This window comes from Hemicordylus capensis, chromosome 5 (assembly GCF_027244095.1).
Source record: "Hemicordylus capensis ecotype Gifberg chromosome 5, rHemCap1.1.pri, whole genome shotgun sequence".
Lineage (NCBI taxonomy): Eukaryota > Metazoa > Chordata > Lepidosauria > Squamata > Cordylidae > Hemicordylus > Hemicordylus capensis.
In genome coordinates, this window is record NC_069661.1 from 88,681,609 (window position 1) to 88,705,210 (window position 23,602).

General features: G+C 43.3%; 1 protein-coding gene across 7 annotated transcripts in view; it reads right to left on the reverse strand.

Annotated features, from left to right (window-relative positions):
* Positions 1-23,602, reverse strand: part of FAT1 (FAT atypical cadherin 1) — a 174,228-nt gene that overhangs the window by 77,502 nt on the left and 73,124 nt on the right. For all 7 annotated transcript variants that reach the window (XR_008308269.1, XM_053254337.1, XM_053254339.1 and 4 more), the window contains exon 3: positions 21,406-21,720. Coding sequence is in view for 6 of the 7 variants with exons in the window: in XM_053254337.1 (XP_053110312.1) it covers positions 21,406-21,720 (315 nt within the window). In the remaining variant the exon portion in view is untranslated. The remainder of the gene's footprint in view (positions 1-21,405; positions 21,721-23,602) is intronic.

Here is a 23,602-nt window from a genome sequence, read left to right on the forward strand (position 1 = left end):
GCCAGACACTTTCCTGCAGATCTTTATTTGGAGGGATGTCTACGAATGCTCTTCACACTCTTCATGTTAAGCATGAGTACTTCTTCTGCAGTATTTGGCTCAACTAGAGCTTGAGTAAGTTCTTTTGTAGCACTGTTTCTACATTTTCTTATATTGCTTCCCTAAAGATATTATATTGCTTCCCTAAAAATTGTCTTCCCTAAAGACAATTACTGGAATTACTGGGATAATTTAAATGTTCTGGGAGTGGGGTCAATTTCAATTAAGTTTATTACGATAAAAGATCAGCACACTGACCAAATCCAGATACAAGAGTCCCTGAAAGTGAACATCGATACCAGTGCATGCATATATATATAAACATATACATAAAATATACAATTAAGAACTATTACATAAAAAATAAAATGGACTAAGATAATAAAATAAAAACAAAACCAATTAAGAGCCTGTATTAACCATCTCCGACACACTTCTTGGCCTTTTGGCTAAGATCAAGTGTAGTGGGAGTGGGGGTGTCTTTCACTAGCTTTAGTTCTTTTCCTGCTTTATTCTTCAAAGGGTAGCATGAGTGGGAGTAGTGATAATAAGCAATAATGTACATAGAGGTAACCATATGGCACTTGGCTAGCTATCACAAAGTCAATAAAATACACAATTGCAACACTGATTCAGTATTCTATGTATGTGTGTTTTCAAGGAAGACCGTAGCACTTCATGTCTTGGATCAAAGGTTACTGCTTTATCTCATACCTGATATTCTACAGAAATGCTCCCTGTGTTATCAGCAGTCAGGAAATATAATAAAAACTTTCGGCAAAACTACAGAGAACAAAAGTTTGGGGCCTTTATGCATTTGTCAGCCAAACTACTTCCTCATCCTGTTTAAGCAGTGTTCAGAAGTAAAGGTAAAGAAAGAATCTGCTGACTTTGCAAGAACTAGTCTGAAGTGGCAGAATGTAGGGAGTAAAGACAGGTCTTTCAGACAGCCAAGACTAACAACATATAAGCTTGATGGTCAAAGACTACCACCATATAAGCTAGAAAAATGAATCAAAATATTGAAAGTTACATGGAAATTCTATACATGTTTATTCAGAAAGAAGTCCAACTGTGTTCAAGGAGTCTAAAATGAATAAACCTCTCAGATTATTGCATTACTGTCAAATAATTGTGTGTGTTAAATACATCATTATGATTTACATGATTTCTCAAATTGTACTATCAAATGCCATACAGATATAAGTGGAGTTGAAGATACAAACAACAAAAAGAAAGAATTCACAGTGCATTCCCAGCACTGCAAAACCATCTTCACAGCTGAGCTATTAGGACAGCATATAACTGAACGCCAGTCCAAGTTCATCAGTCTCATACCATCTCCCTGCCCATTTGCTCCTTCACTTGCCCACTATTGTTTGTTCCTCTTTCAGCTGGCTAAAATTAATAAAATGCCCTTCCCCAACCAGATATCTGGGAGGAGGATACTCTGCTTCTATCCTAGGCACTCAGCTGTGGCGTGGTTGGTTACATCTCCACAACTGCAACTGCCAGCATTCGTAAAGGAAGCGTAGAGAAGAACAAGACTGAACCAGGATGTGGTTTGCTGGGATGAGCACCTGACAGTTCAGTTTACTGGCCCACATCTTCTGCAGCTTTAAGAGGACAGGGCAAGATCTTACCGTCGCATGGAGCCAGGACACTAGCTGAGCCGTATGTTTGCCTTGTGGCCCAGATAACAACAAGGGGAATGCAGAAGCATTTTTCACTGCTCCCCACAAAAGCCTGTTTGCTTGTAGAAATATGTTCCTGAGAGCTGTGTGACTAGGGAGGGGCTATGAGTAAAAATTACTTACCCATCCTCCTTCTCACATGCTGAGATGTGAAACAAGTCAACATCTCAGCTAGTGTCCTGGCTCCATGTGAGGGTGAGATCTTGACTGCCCTCTTAAGCTACAGAAAATGTGGGCCTTTATTAATGTATTTATGCATAAAATAGGCTTAATAATTTCTGAGCCTTCATGTCTCTTCATCCTGCAATTATGTATAGACTATAAAAAACCAGGTTGCTTACCTGTAATCTGGAGGTGGTAAGTTGTCAGTCATGAGAAATGGGTTACTGCGCCTGTGCAGGGACCTTCCAGATGGATTAATTAGCTCCTCTCTGGCACCCCTCCCTGCCGTGCACATGCTCTGTGCCTTTTCCCGGCAGTCAGGTGCCATTTTGTTTCAGTTTCTTGCAGATCCGCCTGATGTTCAGACAATCCATACCTTGTGCAGTCGTGACCCAATAGTTAAGCCAGTCTCATTCTTTAAAATGCTGCAGCGGAAGATACAGGTGGGACTCATGACTGACAACAGATCACCTCCAGATCATAAGTTACAGGTAAGCAACCTGTTTATCTGGAAGTGATCCGCTGTCATCATTTATTTATTGTCTATTTATTATTTCTCTGTGTAAACCGCCCTGAGCCATTTTTGGAAGGGCAGTATAGAAATTGAATTAATAATAATAATGATGATGATGATGATGATGATGAGAAATGGGTGACTAAGCAGCTTTTTCTTCCATGGCGGAGGGTGCAGTCGTTCCACCCACTACTCTAGAACTCTTTTGAGTACCTCTCTTCCAAAGTTGGCTTCCACTGCCATACCCAAGTCTATGGCAGAGTGCTTTATGAAAGTTAAGTGTGTAGACCCTGTAGCAGCCACACATATGTCCTTGAAGCAAAGACCAGATAAGTGTGCAGTGGAAGTAGCATACGCTCTCTTGGAGTGTGCTTTTATCAGTTTGGGAGGTAGCTGATTCTGTAACTTACATGTTAGGAAAATGAGCTCCACTAACCAATGTGACAGCCATTGTCTCGACACAAACAGGCCTTTACTTTTCCCTTTGAACAATATGAAAAGCATCTTAGTTCATCTTATACCTTCTGTTCCCTTTAGATAATACAGAAGGCACCTCCTTATATCCAGAGAGTGCAAAGCTTTCTCCAATCGCATTTCAGGCTCCTGAAAAAAGGATGGAAGCACAATGTTCTGATTCAAGTGGAAGTTAGTTACTACCTTTGGTAAGAATGCAGGGTCAGTACACATAACTACATTGTTAGGATAAAACTGCATATACAGCACATCCGCTCTTAAAGCAGCTAGCTCACTTACACGATGGGCAGTAGTGATAGAGATTAGAAAAACAGTCTTGAGCATCAAGTAACGTAAGCTTGCTTCACGAAGCAGCTCAAAGGGGGCTTCCCATCAGAGAGGCCAACACTAGATATAGGCTCCACTGTTCAGTCAGGTGTCGTATTGAAGGGTAAAGATAATTAACACCCCACAAAAAATTTTTGCACAGTGGATGCAAAAAGGCAGAATGACTTGCCACCCTTTATGCTTCACTGAAATAGTGGCCAGGTGGACCCGCAGGGACACACTAGCTAAACCTGCTTCTTTCAGGCTGGTTAATTATAACAACACCCGATTTGTAGAGGCCTTGAACGGATGGAATCCATGTGCTCTTGCATAAATTGTGAACCACTTACTAACGTAATTCTTTCTGGTGGAGGCTCGACGACTGTTCAGCAATATTCCAATAGCTGGCCTTCCATGCCGTTAGCTACAATGTCCGAAGGAACTGATGCAATATTTCCCTCCCATCTCTTGACAGTAAGTTGGGGTCCAACGGAAGATGATAATAGTTGTTCCTCGTTAGTCTGAGTAGCAAAGCAAACCACAGCTGGCACGGCAACCATGGTGCCACTAAAATGGCTTTTGCATTGTCTTGTATCAGCTTTCCCACTAAATTGTTGACCGGGGTGGAGGGGAAAACATATACAGCAGGCTTTTCACCCAGTGTGGCTGAAAGACATCCCCCAGGGACCTTTGCCCAATGCCCGCTTTGGAACAAAACCATGGGAATTTATTGTTTGTGGCCGAAGCAAACATATCCACCTGTGAAACACCCCATCTTTCTGTCAAACGGTCTAGGCACTTTTGCTTCAATTCCCTCTCGTGATGTTGCTGGTTCTTAAAAGTTCTGCTCAGGATGTCTGCCAAGACATTCTCCAATCCCTTGATGTGGATGGCAATGAAGTAAACGTTTTTGGATATGTACCAATTCCACAGCTGGGTTCTCAGAGGACACAGAGAGCGCAACACCATGCTGCCCTGTCGGTTTGCATAGGCAATCACTGTGGTATTGTCCATTTGTAACTGCACAATCATGTCTTGAAGCAAGGGCACAAAAGACTTCAGTGCCAGGTAAGCCACGATCAATTCTAAGAAACTGATGTGCATTTTTTGTTGTTGTACTGTCCAGAGACCCTGAACTTGATGAGTTCCACAATGAGCCCCCCAACCCATCAGAGAGACATCTGTTGTGACCCACTGCATCTGAGTTGGAGGATCGAAAGCAACCCCATTTAGAAGATTCTCCCTCACCTTCCACCATCTTAGTGACTTTGCATTCCTTGGTTGTCGATGTTCGGGCGGAATGATCGCAGGTACCATAATTATAGTTGACGCATTTGCAACTGAGTGTAGAGAACTATAACCTTGCACGAGGACATTGGATCTGATCGGCCCATTGTTGGGAGTGATCCTCGATTGGACTCACAATCACGTAGATTTGTTGGAATCTGTCTAGAGGCAAATAAGCTCTCTTTGTTTGAGCATCCAAGATAGCCCCTATAAAATCTATGGACCTGGATGGCTGGAATTTCGATTTAGCCCAACTGACTTGGACTCCCAAGTCCTTTAGTAGTCGTAAGATGTATTTGATTTGTGACTCCAATTCCAACTTGCTGTGGTGAACCAGGAGCCAATCGTCCAAATACGGAAATACGGTGATCTGTTTCATGCACAGATAAGCTATGATTGCTGACATACACTTTGTGAACACTCTCACTGCTGTTAAGCCGAAGGGCAGAACTCTGCACTAGAATGCTGAATCTCCTATTGCAAATCTCAAGAACTTCCAGTGGTTGTGTTGAATTTCAATAAGGAAGTATCTGTCCTTGAGGTCTAATGTAGCAAGCCACTCCTCTTTGGTCAGGAGCAAAAGAATTCCCTGCAATGTTGTCATATGGAATGTGTGTGTATCCACATGTTGATTTAGGCTCACAATCGTCCTGAGTCCTCCGCCCCTTTTCACGACGAGGAAATAGTGTGAGTAGAATCCTCTTCAGCCAGTCTGTCCACTGCACTAGTACTATTGCACCCTTCTCCAACAACGCTTGTACTTGCCACAGCGCCAGGGTCGGGAGAGTGATCTTCATACCCTCGAAGCTTGGTAAAGTTATGAACTCGATAGTGTAACCAGTTTTGATAATTCAAGACATACTGGTCTGGTGTTATCAGGTACCATGCCGAAGACCTCAAATAATTGTGGAAAAAAATCTTTTTTAAAAAAAGAAAGAAATGAGCCACAAAATGGCTCCTGCTTAGTAACATTGGAACATAGGAAACTACCATATACTCAGTCAGTATCTGCTTCTGCACTATCACTTCTCCTTACAAAATGGCAGTCATAAGTTACTCGCACAGATATGTGGGTTTTATCCCTTTAGTATGCATGGATAATGAAATTGGGTGTCAATTAGACACAACAGGTTACTCACCTGTAACTTTGATTCTTCTAGTGGTCATCTGTACTTCTACACAAATGAGCTATGCACCTGCGCAGAGACCTAGTCGGAACCTAACAAGCTCAATTCTCCTGCTTTGGGCGAGAACCAAGCCCCCAGCTGCTATATGTGGCTGTGCCACTCCTCATCCCCCCAGTCACAGAGTCCAGCTTCAGTGAACCACACGGGGAGGACGGGAGGGAGTGTAGAAGTAAAGATCACCACTAGAAGAACCAAAGTTACAGGTAAGTAAATTGTAGTTCTTCAATGTGGTCTCTGTCTTCTACACAAATGCGTGCATAACAAGCTAGCACCCAAGGAGGAGGGAAGAACAGAAGCAAATTTCTGTTTTCTGAAATTTTTATTTCAGAAACAAGTACATCAGCTGAAAAAGGATTGCAGGACACTCCTGCCAAACACAGCATCATTCCATGCCCTGGTATCAATTGCATAATGATGGATAAATGAATGGGGCAAAGCGCAAGTAGCTGCCTGACATATAGCATCCAACAGGACCACCCGATCAAAGGCCACAGAAGCCGCCATGGACCGACCAGAGTGTGCCTTAACTGTAGCAGGCAACTTCTTATGAGGCAATTGATAACAAAGTTCAATTGTGGAAACTATCCATCTAAACATGGACTGGGCCAAAACTTGTAGACCTTTACGCGGCCCATCGTATAGAATGAACAAGGAAGATTTCCTCTAGTCAGTAGATCTCTGAACACAGAAGGATAATGCCCTTCAAACGTCCAAAAGGTACAACCTTCTTTCGACATCCGATGAAGGATTTGTAAAAAACACGGGCAAAGTGAGAAGGGATGAATGGTGAAACATGGACACCCCTTTGGGTAGGAACTGGACATCCGGCCCGAGTATGACCTTGTCCTTATGGAACTGAAGGTATGGCTGGTCAACCCTCTGGGCTCTCAATGCACTGGCCCTCCTGGCAGAGGTCACAGCCACCAAAAATGCGACCTTCCGGGTCAGAAGACGAGGATCAATTGAAGCCAAGGGCTCAAATGGCGTCCATAGCAGGCCAGCCAATAACAGGTCTCAGGCCAGTGACATGACAGGATCGTCTGGGAACATATTAGTCAAACCTTTCAGAAAACCTTTTACCACCGGATCTTTAAACCATGAAGCCCGGTCAGTGGGGGAACGTGCCACAATGTCAACCAAATACACCTTAAGGGATGATTGCTTTAAACCAGATTCCTTAAGGGACAAAAGATAATTACATACATCTTGTACAGATGGATTAAACACATCAAAGCCATGCAGGGAAGCAAAGGAACAGAAACGAGTCCATTTGTGATCATGCGACTTCCATGTGGACTGCTTTCTAGCAGCAACCAAAACTTCCTTAAGTCTCAATGGGAAGTCAGCAGGAACTTCCACACCGTCAGAGGGAGGGATTGAACATCCGGGTGGAACACCTGTCCCTTCTCCTGTGACAAAAAGTCCGGCAGGACAGGTAGGCATCTCCAATCCACCACCAAGCGCCCCAGTGCTGGAAAGCAAGGCCTCCTGGGCCACCAAGGGGCTATCAGGATCACCCTGGCTCAATCCACCCTTAGCTTGTGCAGGACCCTTGGAATGAAGGAAATAGTGATGTGCACGGTCCGGAGAAGTCCGGACCGGCACCGAAGGGGGGCCTTGTTTCTAGGGCGGGGAGGGCTTGCTTAGCCCTCCCGCCTCCTTGCCCCCGCCAGCGCCCATATTGAACAGTATAGGGGCGCTGGAAACCAGCCGCCCCCCCCCCGCCGCCGCCGCGGCGAAATAACCCCCAAAGTCAGCCAGCCAGCCAGCCCTCCCTCCCTCCCAGCTAGCTGCCCACCCACCCACCCACCCGCTCGCTCACCCGCTCGCACACTGGATAAAAAACGAGAGGAGCTCCGGCACAGAGCTCCTCTCGTTCGGAAGGCCTCCTGAAGAATGGCGGCTTGCGCGCGCCACAAAGCACGCCGTTCTCCGGAGGCCCGGTCTACCCGGCGGGAAAGGGCCGGGTAGACCGGGCCTCCGATCGCTGAGTAGACCGGGCCTCCGATCGCCGGAGGCCCGGTCTACCCAGCGATCGGAGGCCCGGTCTACTCGGCCCTTTCCCGCCGGGTAGACCGGGCCTCCGATCGCTGAGTAGACCGGGCCTCCGATCGCTGGGTAGACCGGGCCTCCGGCGATCGGAGGCCCGGTCTACTCAGCGATCGGAGGCCCGGTCTACCCGGCCCTTTCCCGCCGGGTAGACCAGGCCTCCGGAGAACGGTGTGCTTTGCGGCGCGCGCAAGCCGCCATTCTTCAGGAAGCCTTCCGAACGAGAGGAGCTCTGTGCCGGAGCTCCTCTCGTTTTTTATCCAGTGTGCGAGCGGGTGAGCGAGCGGGTGGGTGGGTGGGAGGGCAGCTAGCTGGGAGGGAGGGAGGGCTGGCTGGCTGGCTGACTTTGGGGGTTATTTCGCCGCGGCGGCGGCGGGGGGGGGCGGCTGGTTTCCAGCGCCCCTATACTGTTCAATATGGGCGCTGGCGGGGGCAAGGAGGCGGGAGGGCTAAGCAAGCCCTCCCGCCCTTAAAGGCATACCCCCCACCCGGACCCGGACCAGGCAGGGCCGGACCGGTCCAGCAGTTCGGCCATTCTTTGGAATGGCCGCCGGACCGGTTCGGGCACACTGCTAGAAGGAAAACAGGGGAAACACATACAGAAGAGGGCCTGTCCAAGACAGCACGAAGGCATTGCCCAGAGAGCCTTTGCCCTCCCCACCCCTGGAGCAATAGAGGGCACATTGTGTATTGTCCCAGGAAACAAATAGGTCCAGAGTCAGGACCCCCCATTTCACAAATCTGTCCCTGAGAACACCCCAGTGTAATGGGGGGGGATGTGCTTTAGGTGGCCTGGATCCCAAAGGGGATCGCACATCCAGAAACCATCTCTGAATGATGCGCATCCGAAGACACGCTTGAGGCAGCACATATATAGTAGCCGCCATGTGACCCAATGAATATCAGCCCAATGAACTGAATATGCTGGGTCGGTTCCAACTGAGATCTTTCAAAATTTATTTGAAGCCCCAGGTCCTGTAGAGTAGCCACCACAATCTCAAGGTCATCCAGGACTCCACTTCCGGTGCTTGACAAGATGAGCTAATGGTCTGGATATGTTAGCACCTGCAATCCTTGCTCTTGCAGGAAAGCCACCACCGGGGCCAGACGTTTCGTAAAAGCCCTCGGTGTCATCATAAGGTCGAATGGCAAGGCCTTGAATTGATAGCGGATCCCTCCAATCTGAAAACGTAGGAAGCGATGATGCTGAGGGCGAACTGATACGTGGTAGTACGCATCTTGTAACTACAGGGAAACCATCCACATGTTCTTTTCCAATATGGTCATGATGGTCGGTACCAACAGCATCTGGAACCTCTTGTAGACCAAATGTTTCTTCAGTGCCATGAGGTCTAGAATAGGGCCCTGACCATCATCTGGTTTTGGCACAAGAAAGTACCAGGAATAGAACCTGGAGCTGTCAAGGTTGGCGACCTTCTCGATCATGTCCTCTGACAGGAAAGCAGCGACCTCCTGTTCCAATTCTGGGGTACAAGGAGTCACCACAATACTGGACACCAGCCGTGTCCCGCAAAACTCCAGGACATAAACCAAACGAATGATTGTCAGGACTCACTGGTCAGTAGTCAGCTTGTCCCAGCTCACAGAGAATGGGGCCAGGCGAGTCCTGAAGCGCCCTGAGTCATTGCTTCTTTTGGAAGGTATTCGAGTGATGTTTCTGAAAGATGTTTCAAGTCAACTTCTATCTTGACTTGAACTTGTTGCCACAAAAGGACTGTTCTGAAGGCAACTGTTGCTGGGAAGGGGCCTTCCGTGGTTGATAAGGTGACCACTTGGCAGTTCTCTGCAGTTTGCTAGCCGGTGAAGCATACGACATGGAGCACACTGTGCTCCTCAACTTCTGAAACTTCTGGAGCGCATCATCAGTCTGCTCTGAGAAGAAGCTAGAGCCCTCAAAGGGCAGGTCCTCAACCCTAGCCCGAGCCTCATAGTGCAGTCCCAATGAATGCAGCCAAGCATGTCATCTGAGCGCCACTGATGTGGCCATCACCTTAGCCGCACATTCCACCGAATGTCGGGCTGAATAAAGTTCCTTTTTTATCACCTGAATGGCCTCATGGAAAAACACTTTTGCTGGATCCCTCTTGTCCTGAGGGAGGAGATCCAGAAAGGGACCCACCTTTTCCCACAAAATGTGGTTATAGCGAGTGTTATAAGCCTGATATAATTGGCTACCCTTAAGTGGAGGGCCATGGCCGAATAAAGCCTCCTCCCGAATGAGTCCAAATTTCCTGCCTTCTTTGTCGCTCAGTGTCGACTGGCTGTGACCTCTGGTCCTTTGCAAGGACACCTCCATGACAATAAAATTTGGTGTGGGATGATTTTTCAAAAAGGTAATATAATCCAGTAGTTGCACCCACTAGAAATTCTCCAAACACCTGTTTGGCTGAGAAAGCGTCTACGGCTTCTTCCACTGAGCCCGGATAACCTTTAACAATGCTGAGTAAAGGGGTAAAGGAGCTGGTACCTTGGCCTCTGAATCAATAAGACTGAATAACGGATCCAGTGCTCCCTTCTGCTGGTTACTGAGGCTCACTCCCAAGGCCGAAGCCATCCGGGCTACATAAGCGGAGTATAGCTTGAGGTCCTCCAACGGGGAGACAGGTTTTAAGTCAGATGGTATGTCGAGCAGGGACGAGCCCAGGGAAACAACTTCAGTGTCCTGGGGAGCCAAAGGGTCTTTAGCCACAGGCGTCAAACCCGAAGGGGAGCTTGGTTTGCTGCCCGGATTGTCCGGTATCGAAGCAGAATGTTCTTGGACAGGCACAGTAGCCTGATTCACCATTGGAACCGAAGGGGGTAGTTTGCAACGTTCGTATCGATCCCTAGAGAATCCTTGCAGTGAGTGGGAACGCAGCCTCCCTTCCGAGTGTGAGGAGGGTGCACGCCAACCCCTCATCGCTGTGGGTTTTCCATACGTGGGACCTTCTGAGAAACGAGACTCATAGCGGGGTCGAGCATAGTCCAAATAGTCAGACTGATAGTCCACTTGGTACCGATTGCATGATCCAGAGTCCCGGCACCATGCACCGTAAGAAGACTCATCAACCAAGGGAGAGCGATATTCCACCACCCAGTATTGCTCTGGATACGATTGATCACGATGGTCCCAGGATCGATCCTGTCTGTACGTCGAGGAGCGCTCCTCCATGCCCCAACGTGCACCACAGACTCTAAGAGGGATACTCTCTTGGTGCTTTTGAGGGGGCGACCAGAGCCTACGCAGCCACAATACGTCTTCTGCAGGCTTGATTGGAGAATAGGCCTCTTCTTCTGATGAAGCAAGACCCGGTTCATTCAACGCCATCAAACGTTCCCTACTTGATCTAGCCAAAACATGGACCAAGTCCAAAGACTCAGCAGCCACAGGCAAGCTAGGCCTTGTTGACAACAATGACTTCTGTACAGGACCATCAGAGGCCACTTTAGTCTTCTTGGCTACAGGAGCCTCCAACAAGGGAATCTCCACTGTTCTCTTCTTTTTAGGTATAGGAGGGAGGTGTCGACCTGCCGGCAAGTCATGATGCAACTTCAGCTTCCTCTTCTTTAGCTTTGGTACCGATCCCAAGGAATCCGGGGAGGACTTCAGTACCACAGGTGTCTGATGTTGAGGAAGGTCTTCCGACTGCACCGGCTCACTTGACGCCATCGAAGGCCAAGGGGTAGAGGACGCCGATACCAGGACCGGGTTTTTGGTCTCCGCAGGAGCAGGCACCGCACGCTCCGATTGTACTGATGAAGCCATTTTTATGGACTGCTTCAACAATAAGGCTTCCGAGGAACAAAGAGCCTGATCCCACAGGGCTGCGTGCAGACGAGAAACCCTATTTTTGTGAGCTTGGTTCATGAACTTCTGACAATGAAGACAGGTCTCGACAATGTGGGATTCCCCCAGGCACAAGAGACACTCAGTATGAGTATCGGGGGAAGGGATCTTAGATACTCAGTGGATACATTTCTTAAATTTCATCGTGCCCAGCATAAACGCCGAAGGCTGGCCAGCCACCATACTCCATCCCTGCCGGGATTGGAGCTCTGAGGAGCGAAAAATTCCTGAAAAACAAAACGCTAAAGAAAAAACGCTACTATGCGAAAATTAAGAAATAAAAGAAATAGAAGAGAAACTGGGAGAAAAACAACATGGGTATAGCTAGATCCTACTCGTTGCTGAGCTGCAGACTCCACGATGTTCACTGAAGCACCGATGAAGACAGACTGAAGGGATGAGGAGTGGCGCAGCCGCATATAGCGGCTGGGGGTGGGATTCCCACCCAAAACAGGAGAATTGAGCTTGTTAGGTTCTGATGATGTCACTGCACAGGCACATAGCCCATTTGTGTAGAAGACAGAGACCATGCAGAATCTGCAGATACTCAAAAACACAGATGGTGAGACCACAAATAGCAAGGTTTCCTGTATTCTAAAAATTCTGGTTAACAGTTTCTTAAAACATTTTGATTGGTATCTGCAAATGTATTGTTGACCAAGCAACATAAACCAAGATCTATCTGACTACACAGAAGTTTAGTGATTAAAATCAGAAGTAATCCCTAACTTTTGAGCACATAAATCCCATTATCTCCTATTAATCTTGTTAAACTCCTTACTAAGGCACTGCTCTTTCATTCTCCCAACATATATAACCTTCTATGCTTTCTAAAACATGTCAGCAACCAAATAACCAAACAGGCAATACCCAAAGCACATCATTTCATTTTTGTAAAACTTGGAACAAGTGCTTCAAATATTCACATTTCTGCTCAAAATCTTCTTCAACTCTACAAGGCAATTTTAATAGCAACTAAAAGTAATGTGTTTTTGCTCTTCCAATGAAAATGCCAGCCGAGGGCAACATTTTAACTACTGAAGGAAAATAAAATTTGAATCAGATGAGAAAGGAAATAATTATGACTAATGATTAAAGGATTAAGTTTAGCTTCAAGGTTTCCTTCTCCTGCTTCACGTTTGTCTTACATTTCATAATGAATTTTCCATAAACTTCCTGTACTAGCATGAAATTATAGGGCCCATTCCATAAACATAATCTTTACTAATGGCATCATATACAGCTCTGTATGTCCTTGGCAATAAAAGCATGAATTTAAGTGTCCAATATACTTAAATATAATTCTGGGTTTCAGAATATTTCAATTCAGTTTATTACGATCAAAGATCAGCACACAGATCAAATCCAGATACAAGAGTCCCAAAAAGTGAACATCGATACCCATGCATGCATATATTTAAACATACCCATAAAATATACAATTGAAAATTATTACATAAAATATAAAATGGAATAAGCTAACAAAATAAAAACAGAAAGAATTAAGAGCCTGTATTAACCATCTCTGACAAACTGTATGCGGGTCTTAATCGCAGCTGTACAGAATTTGGCCACCAGATGTGAGACATTGGTATACGTATCAGAAAGAAATAACTTTATATAAAACTCATCAGAATTATTTGGGTATCTAAAAACAAGAGGGGCAATAAGTCTAAGACGCAGATCACAATAAAATGAGCAATACAGGACCACATGACCTACTGTTTCAACATCGCCATTCCCACAAGGACACAATCTATCCAAAAAAGGAACCCTCCTAAATCTACCCTGCTATCAGAATATAATTCTGGGTATCAGAGAGCTGTGATAAACCCTCAGATGATCACGTGTATCTGGTTTACAACTTCAGCAGCATCCCAGGCTAGGCTGGTAAAGCAGAATTGTTCCGTGACACTGGGGCTATTCACATGCACAGGCAAAACCAGGCTAAGGAACCCAGCCTGGTTTTGCCGGCGTGTGTGAAGCACAAGGAGCAGCACAGCTCCCGGAGGCGGCAAACCCATCTAGGGAGCCTGCCACTTAGCCGAAGTTCTGGGTGCAGACTCATCCCAGCCCCCAACCCTCCATGCTGCTGTCAGCAGCATGGAACAAACAGCTGTCAGTAGTACAGGTGGCCCTAATTATTTGTGGGGGTTCTGCTCCTGCCAATTAGCATGAATATGGAAAGTGTAAATAAAAAAACCTTACCCCTATGCGAATCTAGGGGTTAGGTTCCTTACTCTGGAAAAAAAAATGCTTTAAAAGCAGGGAGGGTGCAGAAATAACAGTAGAAAAGCAAAGTACCTTGTTCTCCACATCTCCAGGAATGCCCTCACCCCCCGCAATTGCACCACAAAATGGCTCTGTACTTCAAAATGGTGGCCAGAAATGACCTCAGAAATCATTTCCAGCCACTCAGAAAATTGCCTATATTTTATACCACGGATAAAGGAACTGGGTCTCTAAGACCTAACCACAGATACAGGAAACTGTGGATAACGAGGGTCTCCTGCACCAGTATAACATGGACTGTATTGTATGGAGTTTCTTTACCTTTTAAAATGTGCTATTCTATTACTCTGTTCCATTTGGTTTAAGTAAACATGGGATAGAAACCAGGAAAGCACAATGATAAAGTTCAGAATGTAGTTCGACAGCTATTTTTACCTGTTTTGATGGTTTCATTGTTTGACATCAAGTTCACTTGACTATGAGGGGGGACTTTTCCCCCTGGAGAAACTAATATTTGAACAAAATGCTTCCTCAGGGTTGGTGAGAAAGCTTTTCTAAATGGCTTCCTTTCATTGACTTCAGCCTTTGTACTATATGTTTAAAAAAAAAAGAACTGGTCGCAAATGGTTTAGCATGGCAGTGAGTTTGAAAAATTGTACTATATAGGACTTCTTATCTGCTATATGGAATGTAAAAAGAGAGAAAAGGTGCCTAAAGAGATTAAACATATGCAAACTAGAAAGGCAGCCTTTCTTCCCTCTTCTTGTTGTTATATTTTTGAAAACCCCTTTATTATATTTCCAGAGGTACAAGCTGAACAAATGCATGTTTACTTAAAAATAATTCCCACTGTAGTCCAAGGGAAATGTACTGAGGATTGCTACAATAGTTTAATTACTAGAAATATATCAGGAAAAGAAAAAAAGTGATATATTATTTTGCCTTCTCAGTATGAGCAGACGGCATCTGCCTCCACAGTCCCAAGGCATGGTTTAAAGGTGGATGATGCAGCAACCTTGGTGAATGCTGAAGATAATCTATCTGGGTGTGGTCAGGATCTGGAAGGGCAACCAAGCAGCGCCTTATTACACTGCTTTGAGCTCCATGGAAGAAAGACAAGATATAACATTATATAAGTTGGGGGGATGGGTACTACAACTGTTGAACCTAACTTCAAATAATGCTTGGATGAAAGGATGCACAAACCTTCCAGCAAGAAAATAATCAAAGCAAGATAAACAGATACTGTAATCTCAGGCCACTAGTTACTTTGAACTGGTTCATTAATCACCAGAGCATAACCTACATTTAGCCCTTTTATTTCTGCCTGTACAAAGAACTAAGAACATAGGGAAAAAACACAAGCAGTACTTTTCCTCATCTATGCAAACATACAGTTTTAAATAGTGCAATTGTAGCTGACTCAATTGTTTTTTCTGATAACAAATGCTTTTCATAATTGTACATTCTAGCAGCAGGTTGCCAGTTCGAATTCTCGCTCGTATGTTTCCCAGACTATGGAAAACACCTATATTGGGCAGCAGCAATATAGGAAGATGCTGAAAGGAATCTTCTCATGCTGCACGGGAGATGGCAATGCTAAACCCCTCTTGTATTCCACCAAAGAAAATCCCAGGGCTCTGTGGACTCCAGGAGTCAAAATAGACTTGACAGCACATTTTACCTTTACATACATACACTATATAGAAAGTATAGCTACTTTTCAGTGGCCCTTAAAATGACAATACAGTTACACTTATAGCTCTGTCATCAAATACTATTAAGGCATTTGATCACTACCCATATAAAGCTTCTCAGAATGTCCACTGCATTTGCTATATAGAACACATGAAACAATTTGGTTGCCTGAAATCTGTATGACTGCATATTCTTTACCAAACTAACAAACAATATTTATTGAATAATTATATAAATGAGGTACCTGCTTCTGGAGCAGGAAGGGATGGGAACTTACTTCTAATACAAAGAGAACAACAGAACCTAGCAGATAAATGGGAATTTAGGTTATGCTACTGATTTAGTACATGACAACAAAACTTGTTGCAGGAAATATAAAACCTCAAATAGCTTACTATGTAAACAATGGAGGCTTATTCTAGGATAGGCTATTGTGCAACTACAGGTCATTTATTTTCTCACTATGTCATTTCCCAATGTTATCGGAAGTCCTTGGAAGTTGTTCACAGCTATCGCTATTTCCTATTTCGCTTTGCTCAGTCTTCAGATCACCCACAACAGTTGTCCTGAAGGGTCAGAAAAGTTATAAGAAGACAAGCTCTCTGCCCTTGGCTTTCTGCAGTTTATGCCTTTACAATGCTCAAATGATTAATAGATACTAGTAACTTTGCTGTGAGAATCCTCTACTTTCATAATGATTAAATTCCTTTACTTAAAATATACTGAAATCTATTCAATACACTGTGTACAATTCAGTAAAGTATTAAGCATACTTTTGAAAATATTGCTAAATGAATAAAGCGATTTAAAAATTACTTCTGAATAAGAAGAGACACATCAACAGAGCTGCATACAGTTATGAAACTATGGTCATATATGAAGTTTTGAAACTGCACAGATGAAAGAAGCTAGGTTTTCTACATGTAAGGTCCTGACATGTTAAACAGAAGTATATCAAAACTTTTCCAAAAGATAATCAAGTTTTATGTTTGGTTTATAGATAAAGTCTGGGTTCCTCTAGTAAACACACACATCTGGCCCTGCCAAGATGTAATAGAGCCCTCAGCAGCACACTGTGATGCATTCATACAACACTTTGAGGTAAAGTCACTCGCATTCATCATGAGTTCAACTAATTCAGTGTCACTGGGAAGGCACCCAGAGTATCATCTGGTCTGGTTTTGTTGGATGAGTTTCAATTGTTGGTGCCCGAGGATGTGGACAAGGTCTTCAGTCGAGTTTGGTCGACCCATCATGATTTATTAAATCTAGCAGGGAGGGAATCTTTGGCTGGATCCAGAAGGTTGTAAATGCCTCAGTGAGAGAGGGAATGATTCCAGCTTTGCTTGACCCAGTCTGGACCCAGAAGATGTTACCAACTAAAGGCCTGTGGCTAACATTCTCTTCCTGAGCAAGGTGCATGAGCTACAGATGCTGGAGGACATTCATGGAGAACAGGTCTACCAATGGCTACTAGTTTGGTGGCTACAGGCCTCTGAATACCAGTCACAGGGGAGCAATGATAGGAGAGATGTAGTGCCCTCAGCTCTTGCCTTTAAAGCCCTAAATAGCTTGGGACCAGGTTACCCGAAAGAACACCTTGTACCATATGTCATGAAATGGATTTTGAGATCCTCTTCAGAGGCCCTGCTCCAACTGTCCCTGCCAAATAAGGTGAGGCAGGTAGCTGCAAGGGAACAGGCCTTTTTCGTGGTGGCACCCCATTTTTGGAATAGCCTCCCCAGTGAGGCTTGCCTGGAGTCATCACTTTCTTATTTTAGATGCAAGGTGAAAACCTTCCCATTCACTTAGGCTTTTAAAATTTATTTTTAAAGTTTTAAAAATGTTTTGTATTGTATTTTGTATTTTTGATTGAAATTTTTTGGTTTTGTGTGCTTTTAACTGAATGTTTTATTCTATTGTTGTTTTATTGTGAGCCACCCAGATAACAATTTGTCATAGGGTAGATTAAGTTGTTGTTTAGCCATTTATGTATTTATTTTATATACTGCCTGACTCCAAAGGCTCTAAGCAGTTCAAAAACAACAAAAACAAGCTGTTAAACTTAGAGAGAGATTTAATAAACGAAGTCAGTGTAGAATATGTGCTGAGAATGAATACATGGTCATCACTCTCCCTCCATCCATTCTTTGGTAGAGATCATCCACCAAGACCACCCCATAGCCTGCTACAAAGCCAGTTTGAAATGGATCTAGATAATCAGTATCTTCCCAAACTGCCTAGAGTTCATCAGCCACCACCCTCTCAATTACCTTGAGAGGATGTTGGATAACTGGGATGTTGGAGACTGGCCTATAATTATCCATCACCAAGGGCTCCAGGGCAGGCTTCTTAAGTAAATGCCTCACAATTGCCTCTTTCAAACATGGAGGCATTCTGCCCTCCCTCAGCGAGTCATTTATGACAACAACTAGGCCATCTCTAACAGCATCCCTGATAGATGTTATAAACCATGTTGGGCATGGGTCCAAAGGACAAGTGGTAGGCTGAACACTTCCAAGGAGCTTGTCCACATGCTCAGGAATCACAAACTGAAACTGATCCATTCGACTTGAACCAGAGGAGTTAATGGACACCTCTGCAATTGACCCCGCCATAACCGTGGAGTCCAAGTTGGCTAGAATGCGAGAGATTTTATATGCAAACAAGTTGTTAATTACATTTTGACTTTCTGGCTAAAGAGGTAAATCCAATCTTGAACACTCTGGAGAGGAGAAACAATACTGATGAATGGCCTAATAACCAGCAGCAACAGGAGTAAACTGTTTACCAAGCTAACTGATACATCACTCACATTATCACTATTCAGTGAGTTGGCACTTATTACACTGGTAGCAAATACAGGCTAGGATAATAATATTATTGAATCTGTGTTTGAATAGTTGGTACTATGCCCATATGCCTAATAAGTAAAGTTGTGCCGTCAAGTCAGTGTTGACTCCTGGTGACCACAGAGCCATGTAGTTGTCTTTGGTAGAATGCAAGAGGGGTTTACCATTGCTGTCTCCTACGCAACATGAGATTATGCCTTTCAGCATCTTCTTGTATTGCTGCTGCCCGATATAGGTGTGTCCCATAGTCTGGGAAACATACCAGCAGGGATTTGAACCAGCAACCTCTTCCTCCCTAGGCAAGTTACTTCCCTGCTGCGCCATTAGGTGGCTGTATGCCTAATAAGACATCTTGACTACTGTATGTGGGCTACCATTTTGACTGTACCAAATCACATGTCTCACAAGGCAGCCTTTTCTTATGTAGCTACTACCAGCAAGAAATGGTAGCCCGTTTTTCATTTAAAAAACACCTCCTTTAGGTACATCTTTAAGGACACCTCTCATTCTTCTGATACAGCTTGAAAACAGTAACCTTTAAGTTGTGCTGGGTTAACATATTGACAGTTAAAACACAGAGAGTCAGCTCTGCAGGGAATCAACCAACCATTTTTGTATGTGAGTTACTAGTGAATGGTTGTCATCCCCAGGTAATTAACAAGGCCCTTCTTTTCTCCACATGAATTCAAGTGGCTCATAGGGCTGAGCCATTACTATTTGGGAAGCTTAAATCACAACCATTGTCTTCCAATTTCATGTGGTTATTTCATTCTAACAATAGGATAAAACAGAATGCTTTACTCTTTAAATTGTAAAGAGACAGAAAAATGGAATTTGCTCAAAATAAAGAGAAGACCCTCTTTCAAAAGGACTTGTACACATATCTATGAAAAGTGACAGCTAGAGAGACACAACACATATTTTAAAAACAAACAAACAAACAACCCTGAAATGATAAGGTTCTGCTGCAATACAGAATAATTTTGCAAGTAGCCGGAAGTTCAAAATATACTATATGTATACTGTTTTTTTTAAAGTACAAGAACTAGTCTGTGAATTTCTTTTTATTTATACATTACATAATATGTGCTATCTTTCCCCTTCTGCAACTTTATCCAAACTTATTTAAGTCTATGTTTTTGCATGCACTCGCCTGTGTGTAAGCAGGTTTTGTTAAAGATTCGTTCTAAAGGTAAAAGGGAAAGTGTGCCGTCAAGTCGATTTCAACTCCTGGCGCCCACAAAGCCCTGTGGTTTTCTTTTGGTAGAATACAGGAGGGGTTTACCATTACCTCCTCCTGTGTAGTGTGATATGATGCCTTTCAGCATCTTCCTATATTGCTGCTGCCCGATATAGTACCAGTGGGGATTCAAACCGGCAACCTTCTGATTGTTAGTCAAGAATTTCCCCGGTGTGCCATTAGGTGGCTTATAAAGATTCATCCTAACATTACTTAAATGAATACCTGCTTTTGTCTCTTTTTTTATCACAGCAATAACAGAAATATCTTAATTTGAGAAAAACACTGAGGTAAACTGGAAGAAGATCAGAGAAGCTACCTTATTGTTGATATATAATCTGATTATTTTCTAATGAAATACTTAGATTTTTGTTACTCATACTAAGCAATCTCAAAACTAGCTTGTAACCCAAAGAATCTTAGGTGGAAAGTAGAAGACATTTCTGGTGTTGATGGCTCAAGGTTTTGTGAGACTGGCTTTCTCCATACTGCATGATGCTACTAAAAGGAATATCCAGACAATAAACAGGCAGAGCAGGATGAATAGGTACAGGGCTGGGGAGAGCTCTGTTACAGAAGGACAAATAAAGCTGGACAGATTGCATGCATTCAGAGATCTCAGGCACAAAACTCATAGCAAATTCAGCCTTAATCCATTGTTTCAGTGAAGAAGGGCAGAGAGGTGAAGAGAACTGTCTGAAAAGCTAATAAATCGTCTTTTTAGACAGATGGATTCAGGGATCAAAACTAGGAAATAGACAAGATCAGATAACTACTGAAATTTTTTGTCAACCTCAGCTTAAGTTTCTTCCCATTCCCTGCTCCCTATGGTCTTATTCCCACTGAAAAGATTAAATCCAGCATGGGAGGGTGGGTGGTCTCTATTAATGAAACAATACATGTTGCTGAAATAAACACGGGCTAGTAAGGTCTGGAAGTTGTTGCTTGGAAATATCAGAATATGTCTTCCTCTGGCCCTATGTAATTTTCACATAGACACATATTGCGTATGCAATTTACTTCAGGATTGCTTGGTGGTATAAAAGCTAAAGGTTTGCATAACAAATCAAGTAGCTACTGTGCTACTTGAAGTTCCTGAAATATCTGAGTTTTTGTAGCACTAAAGGCTGATCTGTTTCACTTATAATTTCAAATCTATTCTAAAAAAAAAAATATATGATGGCCTAAATGTACACATTTTGTTCCCATAATAATCTTCTATGAGACATCTGAAATGGTCAGAACCATCCCACAATAACAGCAACTAAAGTGACTCCATCAGTCACCTGGGATTTGATAGTGGTTTCCAGATTTCAAATGCTTGTCTGCATACACGAGTGAGACACGCTAGGAGCAGGGAGAAGAGTTCTAAACATTTTCCTCCATCACAGAAGACCAACAGACTAATTACATGTTCAGTAGAATTACACAGTACAGCCCCTCCTTGAAATGTACCACTTGACAATATAGGAGGAGAGTAATAAGCCCACTGCAAGCCATGCAACATGAGAATGGCAGGGAAAAGGATTCTAACCAAATCATAATTTTTGATTAACAGGAAGATTTTATGTGGAGAATACTCAAACATGATTTCTCATTTGCATTCTGAAGTGGTATAGGCACAGCCCAAAAGCTGAAGCAAGTGATTCAGACTTAATATCTAAGAACTGTTCTGAAGTGAACAATTGTAATGGCAACCATAGATTTCTTGTGCATACACAAATCAGAATTACTTTTTAAAAATACATGTCTTTTCATTTCTATTTAAAAATTGGATAATCAATGAATTAGTGCAAATTTCAAGAAGCAGCATCTGGTACTTACCAGTTTTGGGGTTCATGAAAAAGAATCCCTGTGGGTTTCCACTAGTAATCTTGTAGGTCAACTTGTCATTAGTGCTCGAGTCTGCATCATATGCCTCAATCTGAATGACTGACATATCCTTAGGTGAATTTTCCATGATTTCTGGGTAATAAACAGGCTGAGTAGTCTGTGGAGCATTATCATTAACATCCTCAATTTCTATGTAGATCTCAATGAAGGAAGACAGAGGCACAACTCCTTGGTCTGTTGCATAAACAGTTAGCCAGTAATGAGAAGTAGTCTCACGGTCAAGCAAATCCACGGTTTCTATTGTACCTGTTTAGAAGAGGGAGAAAAAGAAACCAAATTAAATATTAGAGCTACACAACTAGTTATATCAAACACTTTTTTTTTTAAAAAAAGTAATTGTTCCAAGACACAAAGGAAAAGCATTATGGTGCTTTTAATTAAGCCTTTTAATCTGTTTAGACCAAAATAAAGCATCCTGCATTGTGCAAAACTCAAAGGCATTTAGTAATCACAAATTATAACTGAAACTGGAGAAGCTGAGTAGAGAAATTGTTGTCTATCCAATAAATCATTCTGGGCTACGGAAGTTAGAAGAGGGGAAACCCATATTATATACTAGAGCTGCATAATTATAATTGCAATCTAATGCACCTACTTGGAAATAAGTATTATTGAACATAATGGGACATTTCTGAGTAAGCATGCATGGCACTGAGTTGCATATGTATATCAAATATACCCTGGTATCACAATGTGCGTTCAGAAATTACTTGGCACCAAGTGTATTTATTCATCACTGTTTCTCCACAACATAGAGAACATGGGAGGAGTCTGTGTCTTGTTTTATCTTTGTAGTATCCCAGACCTAAGCAAAGGCTATATAGACCCATAGCCACTCATTTTTGGTATCAGGACTTACATCAGCTTGTCATGACATCAACATGTTGGTGAATGGGGATTGCCGGCTCATGAAAACTGAGAAAGGTCATTATAAACATTAAAGTAACTCACTCTTTGGCCTACCCAGCCCAAATTTTGTAGGAATTCTGGCCAGTCAGCAAAATGTGAGCACATTGTGGTGGGCAGGGTTAGACACAAAATGTGGGCAGACATATGGCAAGAACTGTGAGACTGCAAGCTAAAGAATGCTACAGGGGACATTCTGGGTGGAGGGCAGTAGCTGCCTCAACATTTTGGAGGCTCAAATTATATACTACATTTTTGTTTTTTATTAGGCATATATCTACACTGAATTTGTAATTGTTTTAGGAGTATTTCCCACTTGACATTATCACAACTAGTAATATTAGAGGACATGTAAGCTGAATTTTCTACAATGTTTCAGGACTTGAGCAACTTTCTTTCACTTTACTTTACACTGTGAATTTGCCACTGTGCTAAAAAATATCACCTATGCTAGTGTCCACAGATTATGCCCTTTCAGAACAGATGCTTTAATAGCATTTGCACCTCAAACTCTATGAAAGCTTCCTGTCCACATGTCCATACTTTCCTTTCTAACTGTTCAGGCACTATCTTGATCCTCAGATTCTTCCTGGAGTAAGATGGGGAATGGGCATTAGGTTTGTGTACTCCCTTACCCATTTTCCTTACTGCATTTCAAAAGCAATGACTCAACTGAGAGATTTTATTCAAATGCAGGATCTCTCTGCTGCTGTGAAACAAGATATCTAGGACAGAAAATATTTTGCATAGTGATGGAATTATGTCACATGGCCATCACAGCACTTTCAAGGAGACTTTCTAAGACATATATTATATTAATGCATAAAGCTAACCAGCACTTTTCCCTTCAATCCACAAAAATAGTGATGAGTATTTAGATTCTGAATTGAAAAGATAATTATACAAGTATGTTTATGTACGGTTTGGTTCAGAAACAAGCCACTGTTTGTTGTGATGAGAACATACTGGAGTAAGCTACAAAGCACACTTTTCTCTGTATTCAGCTGCTGCAGGAAACTAGTTTGTTACAAACTGCAAGTGGAAGTGTCCAATTTAGGCTCAAATGGTTTGGGGCAACTGGCGGCAGGGTGGGGAGCTGGCAGTGTAGGGTAGGGGTTCACTTAAAAGTCAAGTAAGCATCTCCTTACCTGCTCATCCCTGCCCCTACTCTTCCAGCAGCTGCACTAGCTCTCCAAAAGGCCGCACGGGGCTCCGGTGCTAT